Source organism: Punica granatum, chromosome 2 (genome assembly GCF_007655135.1).
Source record: "Punica granatum isolate Tunisia-2019 chromosome 2, ASM765513v2, whole genome shotgun sequence".
Classification (NCBI taxonomy): Eukaryota; Viridiplantae; Streptophyta; class Magnoliopsida; order Myrtales; family Lythraceae; genus Punica; species Punica granatum.
In genome coordinates, this window is record NC_045128.1 from 29,590,016 (window position 1) to 29,610,184 (window position 20,169).

The 20,169-nt window shown below is 34.9% G+C and overlaps 1 protein-coding gene across 1 annotated transcript; it reads left to right on the forward strand.

The window, feature by feature from the left end:
* Positions 1 to 7,732: 7,732 nt before the first annotated feature.
* LOC116194668 (receptor-like protein 9DC1) lies at positions 7,733 to 10,583 on the forward strand. The gene is made up of 2 exons (XM_031523536.1): positions 7,733 to 10,063; positions 10,274 to 10,583. The coding sequence occupies exons 1-2, from the start codon at positions 8,637 to 8,639 to the stop codon at positions 10,416 to 10,418; spliced, it is 1,572 nt and encodes a 523-aa protein (XP_031379396.1). The 5' UTR covers positions 7,733 to 8,636; the 3' UTR covers positions 10,419 to 10,583.
* The last annotated feature ends 9,586 nt before the right edge of the window (positions 10,584 to 20,169 follow it).

The window sequence follows — 20,169 nt, forward strand, 5'->3', positions numbered from 1 at the left end:
TCATGGATATACGCATTATGGCATTCAGTAGAAGTGCTTTGTTGCTGCATTGTCTTTCTGATGCAAGCACTAGTTGTTTGGCTGTTATTCATCTTGTTTTGCATGTTATTTGTTGAGGTTTTGCAACAGCAACTGCATGCAGCATGGCTCAAAAATGTGAAAATATCATCGAATGGAGTGATGCAATGGATGTCGCTTTCCTAAACGTACTGCTTGAGATGAAGAGAAGAACACACACTATAACATGGAAAACTAGCACTTGGAAAGAGATCACACAGGAAATGATCAACCTTTTTTCCCGAAAAGCATCTGTTCTTGCAGAAGGTGAAGGACAAGTATCAAAGAATGAAGACAAATTTCACCCGATTTTCTGAAATATTAAAGCATACAGGCGTCGGATGGGATGCTGACACAAACACCATCACCGCCGACTCAGATGTTTGAGATATGTTTATAAAGGTACATGCTTGTTTCTTTGTTTGTTCGGCTTCTATTGTTGTTTCCAACATATGTCACTGATCTCATTCGATCATGTCGTTGTTCTTGGTACAGAAGAATAGGGCGTACAAGACTTTTCGGAGTAAGGGATGCAAGCACTACGATATGCAGAAGCAACTGTTTAGTTCTTCCGTGGCCACCAGTGTTCTTCACATATCCTCGACCGATCCACCACCAACTTTAGAGGAAGAACGGCGGGTTGAATGCGGAATTCTTATCTAGGGGGAAGGGAAAGCAGAAACACCATGTTGATCTCGAAGAAGGATCCGATGAGAGTGACGACCCCGTCCATGTTGCAGAGCCCATTTTAATCGAGTCTCGACGTCGAGTGCCAAAAAGATCGCAAAGCAAGAGCTCACAAATGCAGGAGTGCATGGACATATTCAGGGGGAGTTTCACGAAGAACCAACAGCACACCCCACCGTCAGCAAAGAAAAGCAAGTTCGTATCGAGTCCCGAGAAACCTGAGAAGAATAGCATCGAGGAAGCCCTCAATGAGTTGGCTAAATTGGAATCGAGAATCCCTCAATCCTTGTTTGTGAAAGCGGGCAAAGCAGTCCTTGATCCGGCCTCCCGAAGGCTGTTCATGTGGTTCAAAGAGGAGTCACGAATGGAATGGATATTGCAGCTGGAGCATCCTTGAAGCAAGCGTCATCAGATCTTCCTTTTTTTTTCCACGCATCGAACACAACGTTTTTAAAATTTTTCTGACTGAACTCGTACTGCTGATGTTTGTTATGTGTGTTTGGTTATGCTGATGCGTTTTTTTTTTTATGTGGGTGTTAAATGTTATTGGGTTATGATTATAATTGAGTTGTTTCACTGTTAACGATTCATTTCCACAGTAAAAGGCGATCATTTGGCGGACAATATGTCTCGTTATCGGACGCCTTCAGACAATGACAATAACCCCGGAGACAACGAGAATGAACGTATGCAACATATGTTCTACTCCTTGATGATGCAATATGATCAGATGGAAGATCCCGTTCCACAGAACTTGCCGTGTAGAAATTCTGCACTTCAAGGACGGCAGTATATTGTTGAACTATTAGGGAGTAACGTCCGGTGCTTCGAAAGCTTCAGAATGGAACCACACGTGTTTAGAAATCTATGCGACACATTGCGGTTGCGCTGTGGCATCACAGATACTAGAAAATGTATTACCGTTGAAGAGCAAGTCGGCATGTTCATGTTGGTTATTTCACATAGTATGCAATTTTCAATGGTCGCTGAAAGGTTTCAGCATTCGAAGGAAATTGCACGTGGAATGAACCAATTATCTGGCGATTTTATAACACCGCGGAACGTTATTGTCCAGCCGGAAATTGAAAATGATGAAAGGTGGCGCTTCTTTAGGGCATGTTATCTACTAATTTCATATTGTAGACCTTCTGTATTCGGATTAATATGTGAGATAGATATAATTATGCGTTTTTTTTCATGCAACATTGTATTGGAGCTATCGATGGAACTCATGTCGATGCATGCATGCCACATGCGAACATAGTACCTTATCGCGATCGTAATGCCGATATATCACAAAATGTATTGGCTGCTTGTACACACGACATGATGTTCACATACGTGATGACCGGCTGGGAGGGTTCAGCACACGATTCAAGAATATTGTCTGACGCTGCGTCACTTGATCGCTTTCCAACACCGCGTGGTTGTGAGTATTTGCTTTTACCTTTATAATTTTCAACGAAATTGCTTGCCGAAATTCGTTTTGTTTAATTTTCATTTTGTTTTTTTGCAGGACAATATTATGTTGTTGATGCAGGGTTTTCAAATATACCGGGATATTTGGCTCCATACAAGGGAGAACGGTATCACCGAAGCGATTTCCCTAATCATTATCCGCTAACATCGGAAAAAGAGCTATTCAACCATCGCCATGCGTCAGTGCGTAATGTTATCGAGCGTTGCTTTGGTATTTTGAAGAAGAGATTCGCAATACTGACTGCCATGACGAACTTCAAACCGTATACTCAAGGAGAACTTGTCCTTGCTTGTTTTGTTTTGCATAATTTTATACGCCGTAATAATTATCATGACAGATTATTTATGGAGTACGGCGATGCATGGGCGGATTACGATGAATTTCGCAATCCACCACAAAACACGAAACTAGAGTTGATGTGGACATGAGTAGCACGGAAATGAATGTTGTACGCGACCGTATCGCTAATCGGTTATGGCGTGCTGAGCGAGGAGGCCGATGATATACACTGAGGTGTTTGTATTTGAAATTAGTAATAATTATTATTATGATTTATCCTTGTTGCAGTTTGATTTTTGCTAGCATGCGTATTTTTTTCATGCGTACAATTACTCGATTATTGCGGCACGTTCACCCGGAAAAAGTCAAAGGAAGATAAAGAAAAAAAAAAATTTGCCTCAAAGGCAACCACTTGAAATTATGTGTATGCCGTGGCCTTCTTTACTCAACTCATGTGGAAGAATTCTTTGGATGGAATTGTCATGGGTATGGGCCCCACTATATTAACTTATTTCAATCATATTTTGTCCTTTTATGAATTAAGTCGAGTTGAGTTGGACAAAGTTTCAAATCCAAACACACTAACGTGATCAAAGAAAGAAAGAAAGAAAAGTCAGCTACTCTCCCCTCTGAATCAGGAGCAAGGGGTGAAATCCATGCATTCCATAGATTAATTCTCAACTTCAAGTTCAAATATACGACTAAATTTTGCTGCATTCTTATTGTTTGAATTTTTATACCTCGACATAAAAGATAACAAAAGTTTCTCTTGAAAAACACGAGACAAATTACTTGAATTGGTGAGATATGAAATGGAAAATAATATATTTTCTTATTTTTGTAGAAGCACAACTTTATTAAATTTTATCGTATTTAGTTTGTATATTATTTGCTAGAAAAAATATTGGTAAGGTGTTAGTTATTTAAAGTGAATGATTAACAACCAATCAAAATGTCATAAGTGGGAATATGTAGGCCCTACAGTCACTAGTCATGTCCAAGCCACCGCAACACTTCTTTCATAACTTGAACAAGACACGGAGTGCTGAAATAAATGTCAAGGAGCTTAGAAGCTACATCATTCGATGAGAAATATAGAACTGGGAAAACTACGAAGTACTAAAGTTAACATCAAATGGATTTAGAATAGGGCATACGAGTAACGCCTTTGGTTACAAAATACTACAGTTAATTTAGGTCCATGGCCTAGAAAAGGATAGTTAACAGAAGAAAATTATGGGGATATTGAAGTTTTATTGACTAGAATCAAATTATAAACTTTTTAATTTCAAGTTAAGAAAATAAGGATACATCGTAAGGTGATCATGACTTAGAGGATGCGATAGATGGCATGGCAAAATATGACTAATGGACCAATCAAATCAGCTCAACATGGATTCATACATCAGTTTTTCTTTTTGTTAAATCAAATTCCCTCGCTCACTCAATATGACATTATTTTCCAAGATAAGAGAGACTCCAGGAGACTTGACTTTAGATCGCATTATTGGGTCCACTCATATGTATGAAGAGAAGCGCAAAAGCTGCTGAATCTGGAAATCTTTGCTCGCCGGAAGACTTAACTTTAGACATGACTTGATAGTTTGGAGCATATAAGGGGCAAAGTAGACTGAGTGATAACTCAGAACACAGCAAAAGAGAAGAAAAGGGGGGAGAGAGATAGAGAGAGAGAGAGAGAGAGAGAGAGAGAGAGAGGAATCTCATTAGTTTTTTTTTTATTTTTTTTGGGGGATATCTCATGAGATTTTTTCAAATCGAACAATTAGCTCTTACTAAAGATAGGGAGAACGATCTGGGCATTGGTTAAACTGGTTGTTTTACCTTTACATTGTGCGAGATTGTCATTCGTGAAAAAAAAATATAAATTATTATTCAATTCTTTCTTTAAATATATTTAAGTAGTTTATGATTGTAGTAATTAATTCTATTGAAAGTATGAAGTAGAATAGATGGGAAAGGCTGGCATATGAATTCCTCCCTTCATATCGCTCCTCAACTTAATAGAAATTGTCGATGAGAATATTTAAGAAAACTAAGTGATCAAAGAAAGAAAGAAAGAAAGAAAAGTGAGCTACTCTCCCCGCTGAATCAGGAGCAAGGGGTGAAATCCATGCATCCCATAGATTAATTCTCAACTTCAAGTTTAATATACAACTAAATTTTGCTGCATTCTTATTGATTGAATTTTTATACCTTGACATAAAAAATAACAAAAGTTTCTCTTGAAAAACACGAGACAAATTACTTGAATTGGTGAGATATGAAATGGAAAACAATATATTTTCTTATTTATGTGAAAGCGCAACTTTATTAAATTTTATCATATTTAGTTTGTATATTATTTTGCTAGAAAAAATATTGGCAAGGTGTTAGTTATTTAAAGTGGATGAGTGATAACCAATCAGAATGTTTATAAGTGAGAATCTGTAGGCCCGTTGTTGTACCAGTTTTCCACTTTCAAGTATTGTGATTGGGTGTTACATAAACAAGTGACTGAGTAATACTCACCGAATATTGCTCATGTTACGGTCTTAGAATTTTTATTAATTCCAAAAAAAATTATTCTTTTCACTCCTCTCTTTAATCAAGGACCATTTTGTCATTTTACAGTAGATGGTTGATTCTCGATAATTATCTTTGAAAAAATAATTATCAACTTCAATCCGCCATGAAAATAATTGATCAAGTCCTATTATGAAATTGTCAATTTCAATACGTTCTACATAATGTAATTTATTTATAATCGGGCTAACTTCGAGCTGACCGTTCTCATCGCTCAAGCCACCAATTTGCGAGTTCCTGGATGTTATGAAAACCTCATATAAAGAACTACATGTTAAAAGTAAGTTTTGAGTCAAAAAGTGAAGTAGCTTCCTTGCGACATGAGAAATCTGACCATGTGAATTTTTCTAATCGAGAATTACTCTAATAGAATTCGCCATTAGAGAAAAAAAAAAACTCGATGGCTCATTAACAGTGGTCACAGGGCTTGTGATTGCAGTCGAACGCGCAAATTTTATCCAGATCTTTTCCTATATTCTTAAAATTTCTTATAATTTGAGAAAATCAAATAGATACATCCTAAAGAGATGTCAGTGTATCTGCTTTCCTTTGAGTTTTTTCCTTTCCGCATTCCAAAGAAAAAATAAATTAAAAATCACTTTCTACAAATAGCAGCTTAGATCACTGAGAGTGATATATCTATATCTACATCAATATATATATTTAATATATAGCGAAGCTGTGGTGGCCGGGTCAGATGGCTTCAGAATGCTCGTTTTTTTAAATGGGACTTTCTCAAATTTTTGAGTTTTTTTATATTAATTTTATTTTAAAAAATGATTTTTTTAAAAAAAGAATTTTTAAAGATGTGATATGATAAAATTTGATTTTCTCTATTTTTTGAGTTTTTAAATTTTTATGATAATTTTGTATAGAAATTTTTTTATAAAATTTAAAAGATATTTCTTGACAAAATTAGAGTAAAAAAATATTTTCTAATTTTCAAATAAAATACTGATGATTATAAAATATTTATTTAATAAATGCTGAATTTTTAAATTTTAAAAATAAAAGGAACATTTTTTATAAGATGTCGACATACTCCCGAGTACTTTTTTAAATGTATAACATTTTATATCTACATAATATTTGATAATATTGAACTTTTATTTAAGTTACAAATTTATAATGACATAAATATTAGTATTAATATATATATATATATATTAAGATATGTTTATACATAATATAAATATATTTATATATATTTCTTCTGATAATATATAGTCATGCAATTATCTCTCATATAGGTTTTTTTTATTTAAAAATTGAATGAATATTCTTTTTCGCAATTGTCTCTATGCTCTTAGTCCTCTTTCTCGGCGAAGAGGGAAAAGATATGACTAGACTAGAAGTCTAGATATTGATATAATAGAAAAATTTTGAAAATTTTGAGAAGATTTTACAATTTACATAATATTTGATAATCTTAAATTTTTTATTTTAGATAAAATTAATATCAAATCAAACCAATATCAATAGAGTACCTTAAAAATATATATTTATATATGAATAACTATATATTTTTACTGATTTTATTTTTTAAAATAAGAATGTATATGATATAAAATCAATTGACAATGAAAAATGATATCACGTTTTATCCAATGCAACACAGGTTTCACTATTAGTGGATATATATATATATATGCCATTGGCAATGACTTCATCGAAGGCGAGTACAAAAATTAGGTAGGCTTCATTAGTTTACACGCCGTTTCCAATCGCGTGGATGTCGACAGAATAAATTTCAAACCAATTGTACTTGCAGAGAGCACGACTCAATTATTCATTGGAGACCAAATTAATTTTGTATTAAATGCAAGAAATGAGATTTTTTCCTGCAGTTGGTTATTGATTCAAATGTGACCCTAAACAATATATATATATATATATATATATATATACCCTCTGAATCAGGAGCAAGGGGTGAAATCCATGCATCCCATAGATTAATTCTCAACTTCAAGTTTAAATATACAACTAAATTTACTGCATTCTTATTGATTGAATTTTTATACCTCGACATAAAAAATAACAAAAGTCTCACTTGAAAAACACGAGACAAATGACTTGAATTGGCGAGATATGAAATGGAAAACAATATATTTTCTTATTTATGTGGAAGCGCAACTTTATTAAATTTTATCGTATTTAGTTTGTATATTATTTTGCTAGAAAAAATATTGGCAAGGTGTTAGTTATTTAAAGTGGATGAGTGACAACCAACGATAGTGTTTATAAGTGGAAATTTGTAAGCCCGTTGTGATACCAGTTTTCCACTTTCAAGTATTGTGATTGGGTATTACATAGACAAGTGGCTGAGTAATACTCACCGAATATTTGCTTATTTTACTATCTTAGAATTTTTATTAATTCCAAAAAAAATATTATTCTTTTCACTCTTGTTAATCAATGGGCCATTTTGTCATTTTACAGTGATCAGTTGATCCTCAATAATTATCTTTAAAAAAATAATTATCAACTTCAATCCGTTGTAAAAATAATTGATCAAGTCATGTTCTAAAATTATCAATTTCAATACATTCTGAATAATATAATTTATTTATAATAATAATAATAATAATAATATATCCTTCCGAAATATCAAGTGAACTCAGGAGGCCAAGAGCGCAAAATGGTAACATTTGTCCCCAAAAAAAAAATGAATACACCATGAAGCTTTTAAATACACCACACCATAGCCTCCGACCGGCAGAGCCCAGTGCCCACAGACATGAAAACCATGTGTAGTATTATAGCGGCCCTCTGTCTTTCCTTTCTTCTCACACCATCCTTAGCTGCATTGGCTGCATCACCTCCGACGCTTCCATCCAGACATTCCGGTCATGCCGACGAATGTACTGCCCTCCTCCAGTTCAAAAATTCACTCAAAATCAATGAAAAAATTGTGACTGGAGAGCTATGTGGAGAAAGTGGCTTCAATTTCACTTCGTCTCTGAAGACAGCCTCTTGGAAGCAAGGGACTGATTGATGTACATGGGAGGGGATCACATGCGATAATATTACTTCTAACGTAATCGAAGTGGACCTTACTTGCAGTTTTCTTGAAGGCACCCTCCATTCCAACAGCTCCCTCTTTTCGCTCCATCATGTTCAGGAACTCTATCTCAGAGGTAATCATCTCACTGGAACTATCCCATCTTCGATATGCCGAAAGAGCTCTCTCAGAGCCCTGTCCTTGAGGGATAATTACCTGAGTGGCACCATACTCCCATGCTTGGGTAATCTGAGCAATCTCGTCTCTTTGGATTTGGGTGATAATCATCTCACTGGAACTATCCCATCTTCAATATGCCGAAAGAGCTCTCTCAGAGTCCTGTCCTTGAGGGATAATTACCTGAGTGGCACCATACTCCCATGCTTGGGTAATCTGAGCAATCTCGTCAATTTGGATTTGGGTTGGAATCAACTGGAGGGTTCACTGCCGAGGACTCTAGCAAACTGTACAAATTTAAAGTATCTTTCTGTCCATGGTAATGATATAAATGACACTTTCCCTTTCTGGCTAAAATCACTACCGCTTTATATGTTGGAATTGGGTGCAAACAACTTCCACGGACTCATTACATTGGGTCATGCTGCATTTCCCTTCCTTTATCTCGGTACCCTCATGATCGGTCATAACCACTTTCATGGCCAGTTGCCACCAGAGTACTTTCAACTTTCGAACTTAACTTATATTGGCCTATCAGGAAACATGTTTGATGGTTTTCTCCCAATTCCACCAGTCACTACTGAAGTATATACTGCTGTCGGCAACAAATTTACGGGAGAAATCCCTTCCTCTTTCTGTAATATTACTACTCTATTTTTCATTAACATGTCAAATAATAGCTTGACTGGCAAGATTCCTCAGTGTCTTATCAATGTCAATACCAACCTAGCGATATTAGCCCTAGAAAAGAATAGATTACGAGGCCCCATACCAGAAATATTAGCTCGAAAAAATTGCAGCCTGAATGCCGTTACCTTGAGTCAGAATCATTTACAAGGCAAGCTGCCACGATCATGGGCGAGTTGCAAACAGTTGGAAGTTTTAGATCTCTGTGACAACGAATTGGAGGACTCATTTCCGAGCTGGCTTGAAATACTCCCAAACTTGCACATTCTTGTCTTAAGGGCCAACAACTTCCACGGTCCGATAACTAGTTCCAAATTCATTCATCCGTTTCCAGTGCTGCACATCCTTGACATCTCCAACAACAATTTCATTGGAACTTTTCCGAGCCAATACATCGCCAATTTCAACGGCATGATGGGTGGAGACAAAGGACAAGGGTTCTTAGAGTATCATACCGATGTGTGGTCCGTACCCCTGTTTACAACTATGATTTACAAAGGGGTGCAGATGCAGTGGTCAGATATACGTGAAGCATTAGTTGTCATTGACCTATCACATAACCATTTTCAAGGGGAGATACCCGAAGTAATTGGGAATCTACAATCACTTATTGGGCTCAACTTATCGCACAACAACTTTCGAGGTTCGATCCCAACTTCTCTAGGAAATTTGACGCAGCTCGAGTGGCTTGACCTGTCCTCGAACAATTGCACGGGAGAGATCCCTGCAACATTGACAAATCTCACATTTCTGGCCATCTTCAATGTCTCCACAAACCAGCTCACAGGACAGATTCCTCGAGGGAAACAATTCGACACTTTCAGTAGTGATTCTTTTGAAGCGAATCCCAATCTGTGCGGACCTCCCCTGCCAAAACCTTGTACTGAAAGCCATCACCAAGAGGCTTCATCGGCCTCCCAGGATGAAGATGATGCAGAGCGCTGGATTGAATGGAGAGCAGTGCTGATGGGATACGGATGTGGAACTGTAATCGGTCTTTCTATTGGATATATTTTTATTCAAACTGGAAGGGCGCCTAAGTGGCTCATCAAAATGGTCGCGAAAATGCAAACCAGAACAGAAAACAAGCCACGGAAGACCTCTCATGGAAGGTGGAATTCTGAACAAACTCTCACTCTGTTGTTTGTCCTTCCCAGTTTCGCTTCTATCTTTGGTTAGATTAAAGTCGAACTCCCATTTTTCTTCACCAATCTTGTTCATAGGTTATATTTTCTGATGCTATCTGATGCATGTTGCAACTCTTTTCTCTAGCCAATAAATCATTCGTACTTTCTTTTCTTACAATGGAAAATGTTGTGCAGGAACCATCGAGGCAACATATGGTTGATGTGGGTGGACTCTGCATCAAGTGCGAGGAACAGAACAAAACAGCGGTCCGACTGTTCATGCTCAAGCCAGAAGGTCATGCATGCTAGTTATTTACATAGTACTTATTTGGATATATGATATATGTGTGCACTGTGTTTCAATAGTTTGAGTAAATTCTGTCCGGTGTTTACCGGGTGTGTAATTTGTTTTTATTGTAAGTACTTGAGCAATATCTGTGTTAATGTAATTTCAATAACTCGTCAAGTGGACTGCTATTATGACGGATGAAATAACTTCCCAGCATTCGTGTCTAAATAAGCATTCACTGCAGAATCAATTTGAACACATCACGGTGTAACATATCAGCTGAAAGCAGAACTGAAAGCCGGTTTCGCTAACAGCAAAATGTTATTTAGTCCAAACGATGCATTGATAGACATATTGAATCGTGGCTGAATCGGGTGGAAACTCGTGGAATCGTAGAATCGCTGTCTCCAGCCAAAGTCGGGCCGAGGCCAGCCCATTGAGCAGCCCAACCCTCTGCGTCCAGCCCAAAGTTGGAACGGACCCTTCCTAAACAAATTGGGATAGGCTTCGGAGTGGGCCCTACTCATAAATGCAAGGGTTGAGGTTGAGCATGACCTCCGTGATCATATGGTTTTACTTTTCTATACAATTGCAATTGACTGGAAAGACTGCACCATATGAGTGAACTGTGTCAGGACGCTCATTCCTCGCTGAGGTAGACATGCGGTGCTTCAACCATTCCTCCAGGGCTTGGCAGTGGAGAGCGTCCATTCGAATATAATGCCGCCTCCTTATTGTAACGCACGCATTCTTACGGTGTTCTGCAACCCCTTGAGCCACACCAGTAATGCACAGATCAACGCAACGCTTCTTCCATGACCTGAAGGAAAGTTCGAAATTGAGGATATCACTATAAAGAGTGCATTGATCCATCCCCACAATTGACCTCCCAAATCAAAGAAAAGAATTTTACCTATTCATCGAGAGATCCAAGAAGTACAAGACAAGTTGGCATTCCATTATAGGGAAGCTCAACTTTAAACTGATCAAATATAGTATAAATCCTAATAAAATCAGAGAACTTTCAACCTTAACCTGAGGAAAATCGAAAGTACTTATCAGACTCAATTGAAACTAACTATATCCACACCTTCGCATCTATACATAAATATTCCATAAAAAAGATATATGCCTGGTTGCCTGGGATATAGCGCAAATATGTATCTATATATATATATATATATATGAAAATAAATTTTCGAGCCGGGATTCTCGCACCACCACATCATCAAAATCCATGTCATCGTTTATAAATTCAGAAAAAAAAAATTATATGGAACGCCCTCTTTTAGGAGCAAAATATATCGACCGAATAATATATATATATATATATATATAGTCCAAAACATATCTACGGAAGATAGATACATACTCAATATATTAAATATATTAACGGAAGATACATATATATTAAATATATACATAAGTGCAAACGAATATATATATATATATATATGTATATATCAATTCTTTGGGATTTTTATTTAAAATGGTCAATGATTTACGCGTTTTGTCAAATTTATCATAAGTTTTTTTTTGTCAGTTATATCATATGATTTATATTTTGTTTCAAATTCATCCCGCCGTTATCTTTTACGTCGACATCTAACGGCCGTGCTGACGTGGCACCCACATGGCAAGTGTGGCTCACTATCGCTTCACGTGCCACATCAGCACGGCCGTTAGATGTCGACAGAAAAGATAACGCCATGATAGATTTGATGCAAAAAGTAAATCATGGGATATATCTGACAAAAAAAAGCATATGATAGATTTGACAAAACGCGTAAACCATTGGCCATTTGAGATAAAAACCCCTCAATTCTTTCAAATAAATATCGCATGGTAACCAGAAAGGACGTTATATCAATTCTACAAATATATATGCATATATATTGATTCCCTTATTCAACCTTATGATCTTTATGTGTGTGTGTATATATATATATATATATATATATATCGCACGAAGAATCTAAATTCAAGAATTTGGACACAACGTCAACTAGTAAAGGTAACTATGCCCTCTTCTTTCCATCAACCAAATATATTATGAAGAGATGTTAGTGTATTTCTGGAGATATCAGTTAGGTTATATAAGGTACTAGGTGAGACCCCTTCGAGTAGGAATAATTAATAATTTTTTTGATAGAAAGTAAGATTTGAAATTAAATAAATTATGAACTTTTCAAAAAAATTATGGATTTAGAAATTATTTCACTTGAAAATTAAATAGGTTTATTGGAGAATTATTGATATTTCATCCAAAATCGGGGTTTTGGTATCCTAGGTAGGATTTTTGTGTCCTAAACCAAAATCACACAATTTAAGATTAATATCTTAGAAATGTAAAACAACTGAAATTGCACCATTTTGAATGAAAAAATAAATTTTAAGCCAAAAAAGGTAATGTGTCGGTTTTCAAATATGGAAAGACGCATAATCTTAAATAATTATTTTTAAAAAAAGTAAGTATCTGAAAAAGAGAATTATCTAAAATATGTAGGCGAGGTTAATTATTTTCTCTACAGTCATTATCATAACTAAAACTTATCCATGAAATCGCTCATTTTGATTTTATGTTGCAGTAGCACCAAACTAAGCAATTAATGATAATTGTTTTGTCCACCCAAAAGAATAATTGTTTTAGGAAATCGAAGTAATTAGAGATAGTTATCTAAAATAATTAAATTTGGAGGAATGAATTTATTCCTGCTGAGAAAATTATTGATCTCATTCAACAATACATATAGGCACAAATTATAAAATATAAAATCATAAGAGGTAAATGAGTAGCATTCATTGACATATTTATTAGATACAATAATGAATAGTAAAAATTTGCATACATATATATATATATATTCTGCATTTTAGATTATGAACATTATTCCTATTTGGTTATCATAAGAAAATATTCGGAAAAAAGTTTATAATAGCAATTAAAAAGTATCTTATAATTTCAAATTAAGAGAGTTAAATTTATAATATATATGCATTGTATAAATGAAATTTTAGGCGGAAAAGTCTTAAAATTATTATTTTTATAACGATGTTGAAGTAAATATATAAAAATATTGTAAATTAATAGCTCAATTGTAATTTAAATAATAAATCAAGATGGACAAACCATGTATTCAAACAATAAAAATTAGGATGAAATTGGAAAGCACTCAAAAGTTGAGACCGAAAACGAATTTTCTTATTGAGTCATGATGATCAATGAGGTGGAGTGTCAATTTTTTCCAAGAATGTGTTGAGTATCATTAAGTAAAACCTTAAAGGAGGAGAGTGTATTTTACCCTTAAATATTCCTTACTATTATAAAATTAAAAACTTGCCCGCGCAACACGAGAGTTTTCACCTAGTTACACATCGGTAGGGTTGTCAATTATTCAGTTTACACCAAACCAAAATTTGTCAGTTCGGTTTAGTTCGCTTTCAGGTACTTCGGTTTGGTTTTTGATTTTTTTTTAGGTTTGTGATTTCAGTTCACCCTATACATCGTATTAGAACGCAAGTTTGATAAGTCATATATGCATTTGCCACCCATCTAATTAACTTCATTTTAAAGTAAAGGATCGTGATTATCTCAGCTTCTCACATTTTCAAAATTACTAGTAGAAAACCACGTGTGTGGCACACATGGTTACATAAACTTAAATATTCAAATTTTCTTTCATAATTTTAAGGTAATAAACCAACTATGATAACATTTACAAATGTATACCTTATATAAAACATGTGAAGTTAAGTAATGTATTTTTGCACATACGAACTCCACTTGTGCATCTTCTCTCCAATTTTACCTCCTAATATTCCAGAGAATCCTACCAATGGCGTTACTTGAATCCAAAGTGACAATTATTACATATAAGCAATATTGTGAACTCTCGCTCCTCATTGGTCACACATAGGAACCCCTAAATCTCCCTGCTGCTCCAACTACCATAAGTCACGAAAGTGTTGCCTTTAAGCACCTTCTAGAATTGCTTCCTCGGTACGATTCTATACACTTTCCTTTTATCTCCATGATATTCTTCAATTCCTACTTTTCATCTACTCTACGCTTTCTCATTAAATATAAAAAAAAGGAAAAAATAAATCTTCCACCGTGAGACATGGTAGCGTGCAAAATAAAGATAAAAATAGTGAGAGAATGAATAACAGGCAATGGTGACCTCAAACATCTCAGCGCGAGGATAGTGGCCAGTAGGCGGTGGAGATGGATGTCGAGGCCACAGTGTCGTTGGAGGTGGTCCCAACAAGCATCAAATCGAGACTCTCAAGTATGAAGAATAAACAAAAGCTGACAGGATGTAGGACCCACTTGGGTGAATTGACGACGCTTTAGGTGAGACACTTCACCAGAGTTTTTCTAAAAAAGTTCAGTTTTCGCTCTATCATTGAAGCCAATGAGATTCAGATTATTGAAAATAATAAATAACAAAAAAATAATCAATCAAATCAAAAGAATTTTTAATTGCAGATCATAGAGGAACGAGGGACAAATTCAATGGGAGCAGAAGCTAACTGAAGAATATGCCGGCTCCAGCCGGGGGAACGGGGCCGATAGTGGCAAGTCGAGTAAATAGTGAGGATATAAAAAGGTAAAGTGGCAAGAGAGTATCAGAAGGTTTCTTTTATTTAATTTGAAGAATTATTTTTCAATTTTAAAATAACTAAAAGGAATTTGAAGACATGCCTCGGTTGTTGAAAGTGTTCGAACGTATTCAGTCGAACCATGAAGAATAAATCCAATTGATTGATTGATTCTATCGAGCAACAAAATGTTCTATCATGCACTACCAAGAGGGCAAAGGGGAAGAGAAGAAAAGGAAAGTGAGGAAAGGTTGTTTCCTAATTTACACAACGCCATTTTTATACATAAATAATGGAAAGTTTGAATTAAACCGTTATGTCTCTTAATTTTTTCCTCTTTTCTTTTCTTTTCTTTTCTTTTTTTGGATCGAAAAATTTATAGTTGCGATGTTTAAAGGGGAAGAGGAGGGGGTTATTATGAAAAACCACTATTTTATTATGAAAAAGACACTACTATGAAAAGTCAATTATTGTTCACCCAAAAAAAGTCAGTTATTTAGTTATTACGACAATACTAATTTGGAAAAGGATAAGGAAGGATGGTCAAATGAAGAAGAGATACTTTTAATTTGTTATTTTTAATAGAGAGACACCACCATAATTCAAGAGTTAAATGAATTAGAATTCAAATTTATCTAGATACATTGAATGTGAGTAGAAATTGAAACATGCCTATATATATCAAAGAGTAAAAATGAAATTATGAGAAATTGAGAAACACCCCAATGAGCTCCATACTTTTATATTAATTATAGATTTTAGATTATAGATTATAAATTAGATGTGTGGACAGGACGACTAGATTGGTCAATGGAGACCAAATCCATTTCATACCAAACTCATTTTCTGCCATTGGTATGGAATGGATTTGGATATTTTGTGCAGTTGCATCACAGGACAATTAACCCAAATATGTGGCTTAGAGTCATAAGACTTCTTGTCCAAACGTGCCGCCTCCAAGCTTCTTAGTTTTTTTTTTTGGCCCGATCTCAGCTTCGTATTTAGTTTACATAGACTTTTTTTTAACTGTTATTTACTATCTTGGTTTCTCCATTATTTAATATCTACTAGCAAAAAGAACTCGCGTTGCTGCGGATTCATTTCAAGAATCGAGTTGACTATAAGATTACAATGAACTCTATCTGTTATAATTTTCGAATATGTTTAATCTTTTTATTTTCTTAGTACAGCTTCCAGCTCAATATATCTTATTTTCGAGTGTTACATATCTATCTGCTATAGATATAAAACAATATTTAAGTAACAAAAATAACAATTATTTAAAAATTATATAGAAATTGACAATTTGGTAAAAACAATGCCATACTACAACATATTAACTAAAATATTACCTATAGATGAGGTTCTCACCTGAATAAAAATTAGTATGATTTATTTATGAGTATTCTATTGAACTTCTTTCAACTTAAAGCTTGTCGAAATGTTTTGACTTTAGTCAATTTATTCGAGATATACTTTATTTTTCTTGTAAATATTAAAGAGTAAAAATGAACACAAAATGGGAAGAAACATACTTAATAATACTTGTTTTTAATATTACACCTATAGAAGAATGGACTAGTCAAAATAAATTTAAGAGAAAGTATTTAAGTTGGAATAAAATGATTATAAAGTTAACAGGTCAAATTGTAACAAAAATAAGAATCTATAAACAATACATAATAACAAAACGAAAAAAAATAAGTTTAACGAGGTTGCGCTATGTGTTATCTCAGGATTGACAAGGTTGTGTCTGTGTCAAATTCTCAGCTCTCTATTACCTAAATTTCACTAATTTTCTCTATCATCTTTAATGCATAATAATTAATGCACAAGTAAATAAATTAATTTATAGAGATAATATATTTATATCAATTTAATTTACTAAAATAATTTGCATTTTTTTAATTGGAAATATAACAAACAAAATTATGTTTACTAGAATATCTAGTTGATATGTAACTAAAAAACTTAGAAATTACTAAAAAAAAGGGAGTAGAAAAGCCCTTATTGGGCCACTTATCAACTAAAGGAGGGTTGCCTTTTGACAAAACCTTCCTTTGAAAGTACAAGAAGTTTTCATACTTTTCAAAAGAGAGGACATTGCCAGAAAAACCAAAAAAGAGAAGAAATTGCAAGAAAAACCAAAAGCTTCCGGAGAATTAGAGAATAGTCCCTGAGAGTCCTGATTCTGTTCCAAATAAGTCCCTTTTAGTTTTTTTGTTTGTGTAATAATTCATGAACCCTGAATTAGACCTAATATTCGCTATTAGTGCTGTTAGAGATATTATAGGATATTTTAGAATCTTGTTTAGTGTAATTTCTCTTTTTCCTGAAAATCAAGGGATTTGTTCTTACAATTGTCTCATAACATGAGTACTCAAGTAAGGACCCCGTTGGTTCCTCTTGGTAGAGATTGCAACGTGGATCAAGACATGTGAAGAACAAATCAAGGTTTGGGAAGAACAAAAAGAAAATAATTTCATGAAGTTTCTTTGAATGTTCCATGAGTCCATAGGTACCTCTATATCACGAGTCAAGCCATCCATTACATTATACCTATTATTAGTTTGGTGTTGTGTGTAGTTTTTATGATGACAGTGACTTCATTATGCACATGAATTATGAAGGTACACATGACATGTATAATTAGCATGTGGCATACATGAGAGTAGCAACGTTGTGTCTATATAATCATGAAGTGTCTAGGGTTTTATATAATTACTTTTGTGAAAATGACATTGAGGGTAGCCATGAAGATTGTGCATGATAGCAGCATGCACTAGAAGAACCTTAGATAATTATTGGACTCGCCCCGAATAATAGTTCTGATAATGAAATTGGAGACTCTAGTTGGTATGAATATTTTAAAAAAATATGTAACTATTTAATTTTAAATGTTACTTTCTTTTATATATTTTAATAATCCGTCCCGTGCAATGCTCGAGTTCTCACCTAGTTTTATATTTAGGACTTATTTATTAGTTGATGACGTGAGACATGTACGAAATCAGGAAAATTCTTCAATTATTAATCGCATCTCGGTCACAAATAGAACAATAGTTGTTACAAGTGCACTGTAAAACTCATACTGAACTTAAAGGGTTAATTCACCCGAAAAAAAAAAAAACAACTTTAAAAAGTTAAGTTCATACCTACTCGAGAGAACGCGCGAAACTGGAAAAGTTTATGAGAATTAGAGTTGATACAGATTGTCGAGGCATAACCATAGGAGCCAGGAGGCGCAAGATGAAGAGAAAGATAATTGGTTTTAAAGGCGATATTTGAGACGAGGACGAAGGAGTATTGCAGGGTTTCCATGGGGACGATGGAGAATTTTCTTTTTTATTTTATTTTGGTGTGTCGATTAAAGTGAAAATTTTTTTACCATTATCAGTACACCATAGAGAACTTTTCAAAATTTTAGTGGGATCACCTGACCCCTCTAGTTCATTGCATAGATACCTCCCTAATAGCATTTTGTGTGAATGTTCTTTCCATCTCTCTTCTCTAAAGTTTCAATAGAATCAAATCGAATCAAGATATATAAACCGCACCCACAAGCCCTTCTCTTCCGCCACATATTTTATTGAAGATTCACAACTCGAATTTTACAACTTATTAAAAGGCGTGGGACTAAGATCGGGCCGTAAATATGAAATTTAAGATACACATAACAATAATCGATTAGATTTAGAACCATGCGAACATTATAAAATATGACTGTGGTTAATTAACATGAAATGGATTTTGTGTATAGGCCCAGCTACCTGAGAAAGAGTAAACAGACAGTCAAATGGATTTGGAGCAGCATATGTTCAATGGCAAAACAGATTATGACAACTAAATCAATCAAATCTCCGGATAGAACACATACACCAAACCCCTCATTTACTCAATGCGATATTATTTTCCAAGATGAAAGGAGAGTCCGGAAGACTTGACTCGGATGATATTATTGGTCCACTGTAATATATTATTTAAGGATAGGGATGGAGATGGGAAGAGGTTGAATTTGAAATGCCAAAAATATAAAATATATTAATCAAGTGTTTGGAGACTCGGGTGTAACAAGGACTAGGATTGAGATATAAAAAGGAAATGAGTAATGCATCCATAAATAATAATTATCTTAAAATATCTTATAATTAAACAAATTTGAAAAAATTTTCCGGTGTGAACCCTGTTATCCGAAAATTCAATTGAGTTTCAACTAATCCAGTCCAGCGAGGTCAACTCACAAAGAGATAAAGCTCTCATAGCATAGATGTTCTACAATCACAAGTACTCGAATACGAGACATTGCTTAAGCGGAATAAATGTCGAATTACTTGAACCAACCCATATTGGCATTTTTTTTTTAAAAGACACAATTGCAGATGGCCAAGTTAAGGCCCAACACCACCCCCCATTCTGCAATCACAAGAACTTGAACTCAAGACCTTACTTAAGTGAAATAAATGCCGAACTACTTGAACTAATCCATATTAAATTTTTTTTTTTTAAAGGACACAATCGCAGGTGGCCAGATTAAAGGCCCCCCCCCCCCCCCCCCCCCCCCCCCCCCCCCCCCCCCCTTCTCTCTCCTTCTCCAATTACTGTAATGGCAAGTTTTTGGATATGTGAAATAAGGGCAGACGTATTATGCTATGCTAGTCTACCCTTAACCCACTCCTCGCTGGGATTAAACTAACAATTATATCCTGGTAAATTCTTATCCTGTTGTCTTTAAACACGGGTTTGAGATTTCTAAAATCCCATCCCGCTCCACATCCGACCTACCAAACATGGCCAAAAAGGTATATAATTTTCATGACTACATGGATGTACGTACATTAGTTTCTCTGTCAAATCAAAACCCCCATACTCTCAATATTATATTATCCAATGTAAAAGGGACGCCAGAAGACTTGACTCTAGACGGTATTATTAGGTCCACTCGTATGTATAAAGGAAAGAAAAGGCACGCTGTTGAACGTGGAAATATCTCCTACTCTTGCATGTATGAGAATGACGTCCCACGAGAGAAGTCGAGTCAGAATAACAAGTAGACCACGGAAGAGCTCTCCGGGGACTCATGGAAGGTGAATTCCTAAACGGACTTTCACTCTGTTGTCTTAAGCTTATGAATTTTCATTCCTGATGCTTTTAATAAGTGCCATCTGATGAGCCCTTGTGAAGATGTGCTATTTGAGGTTGC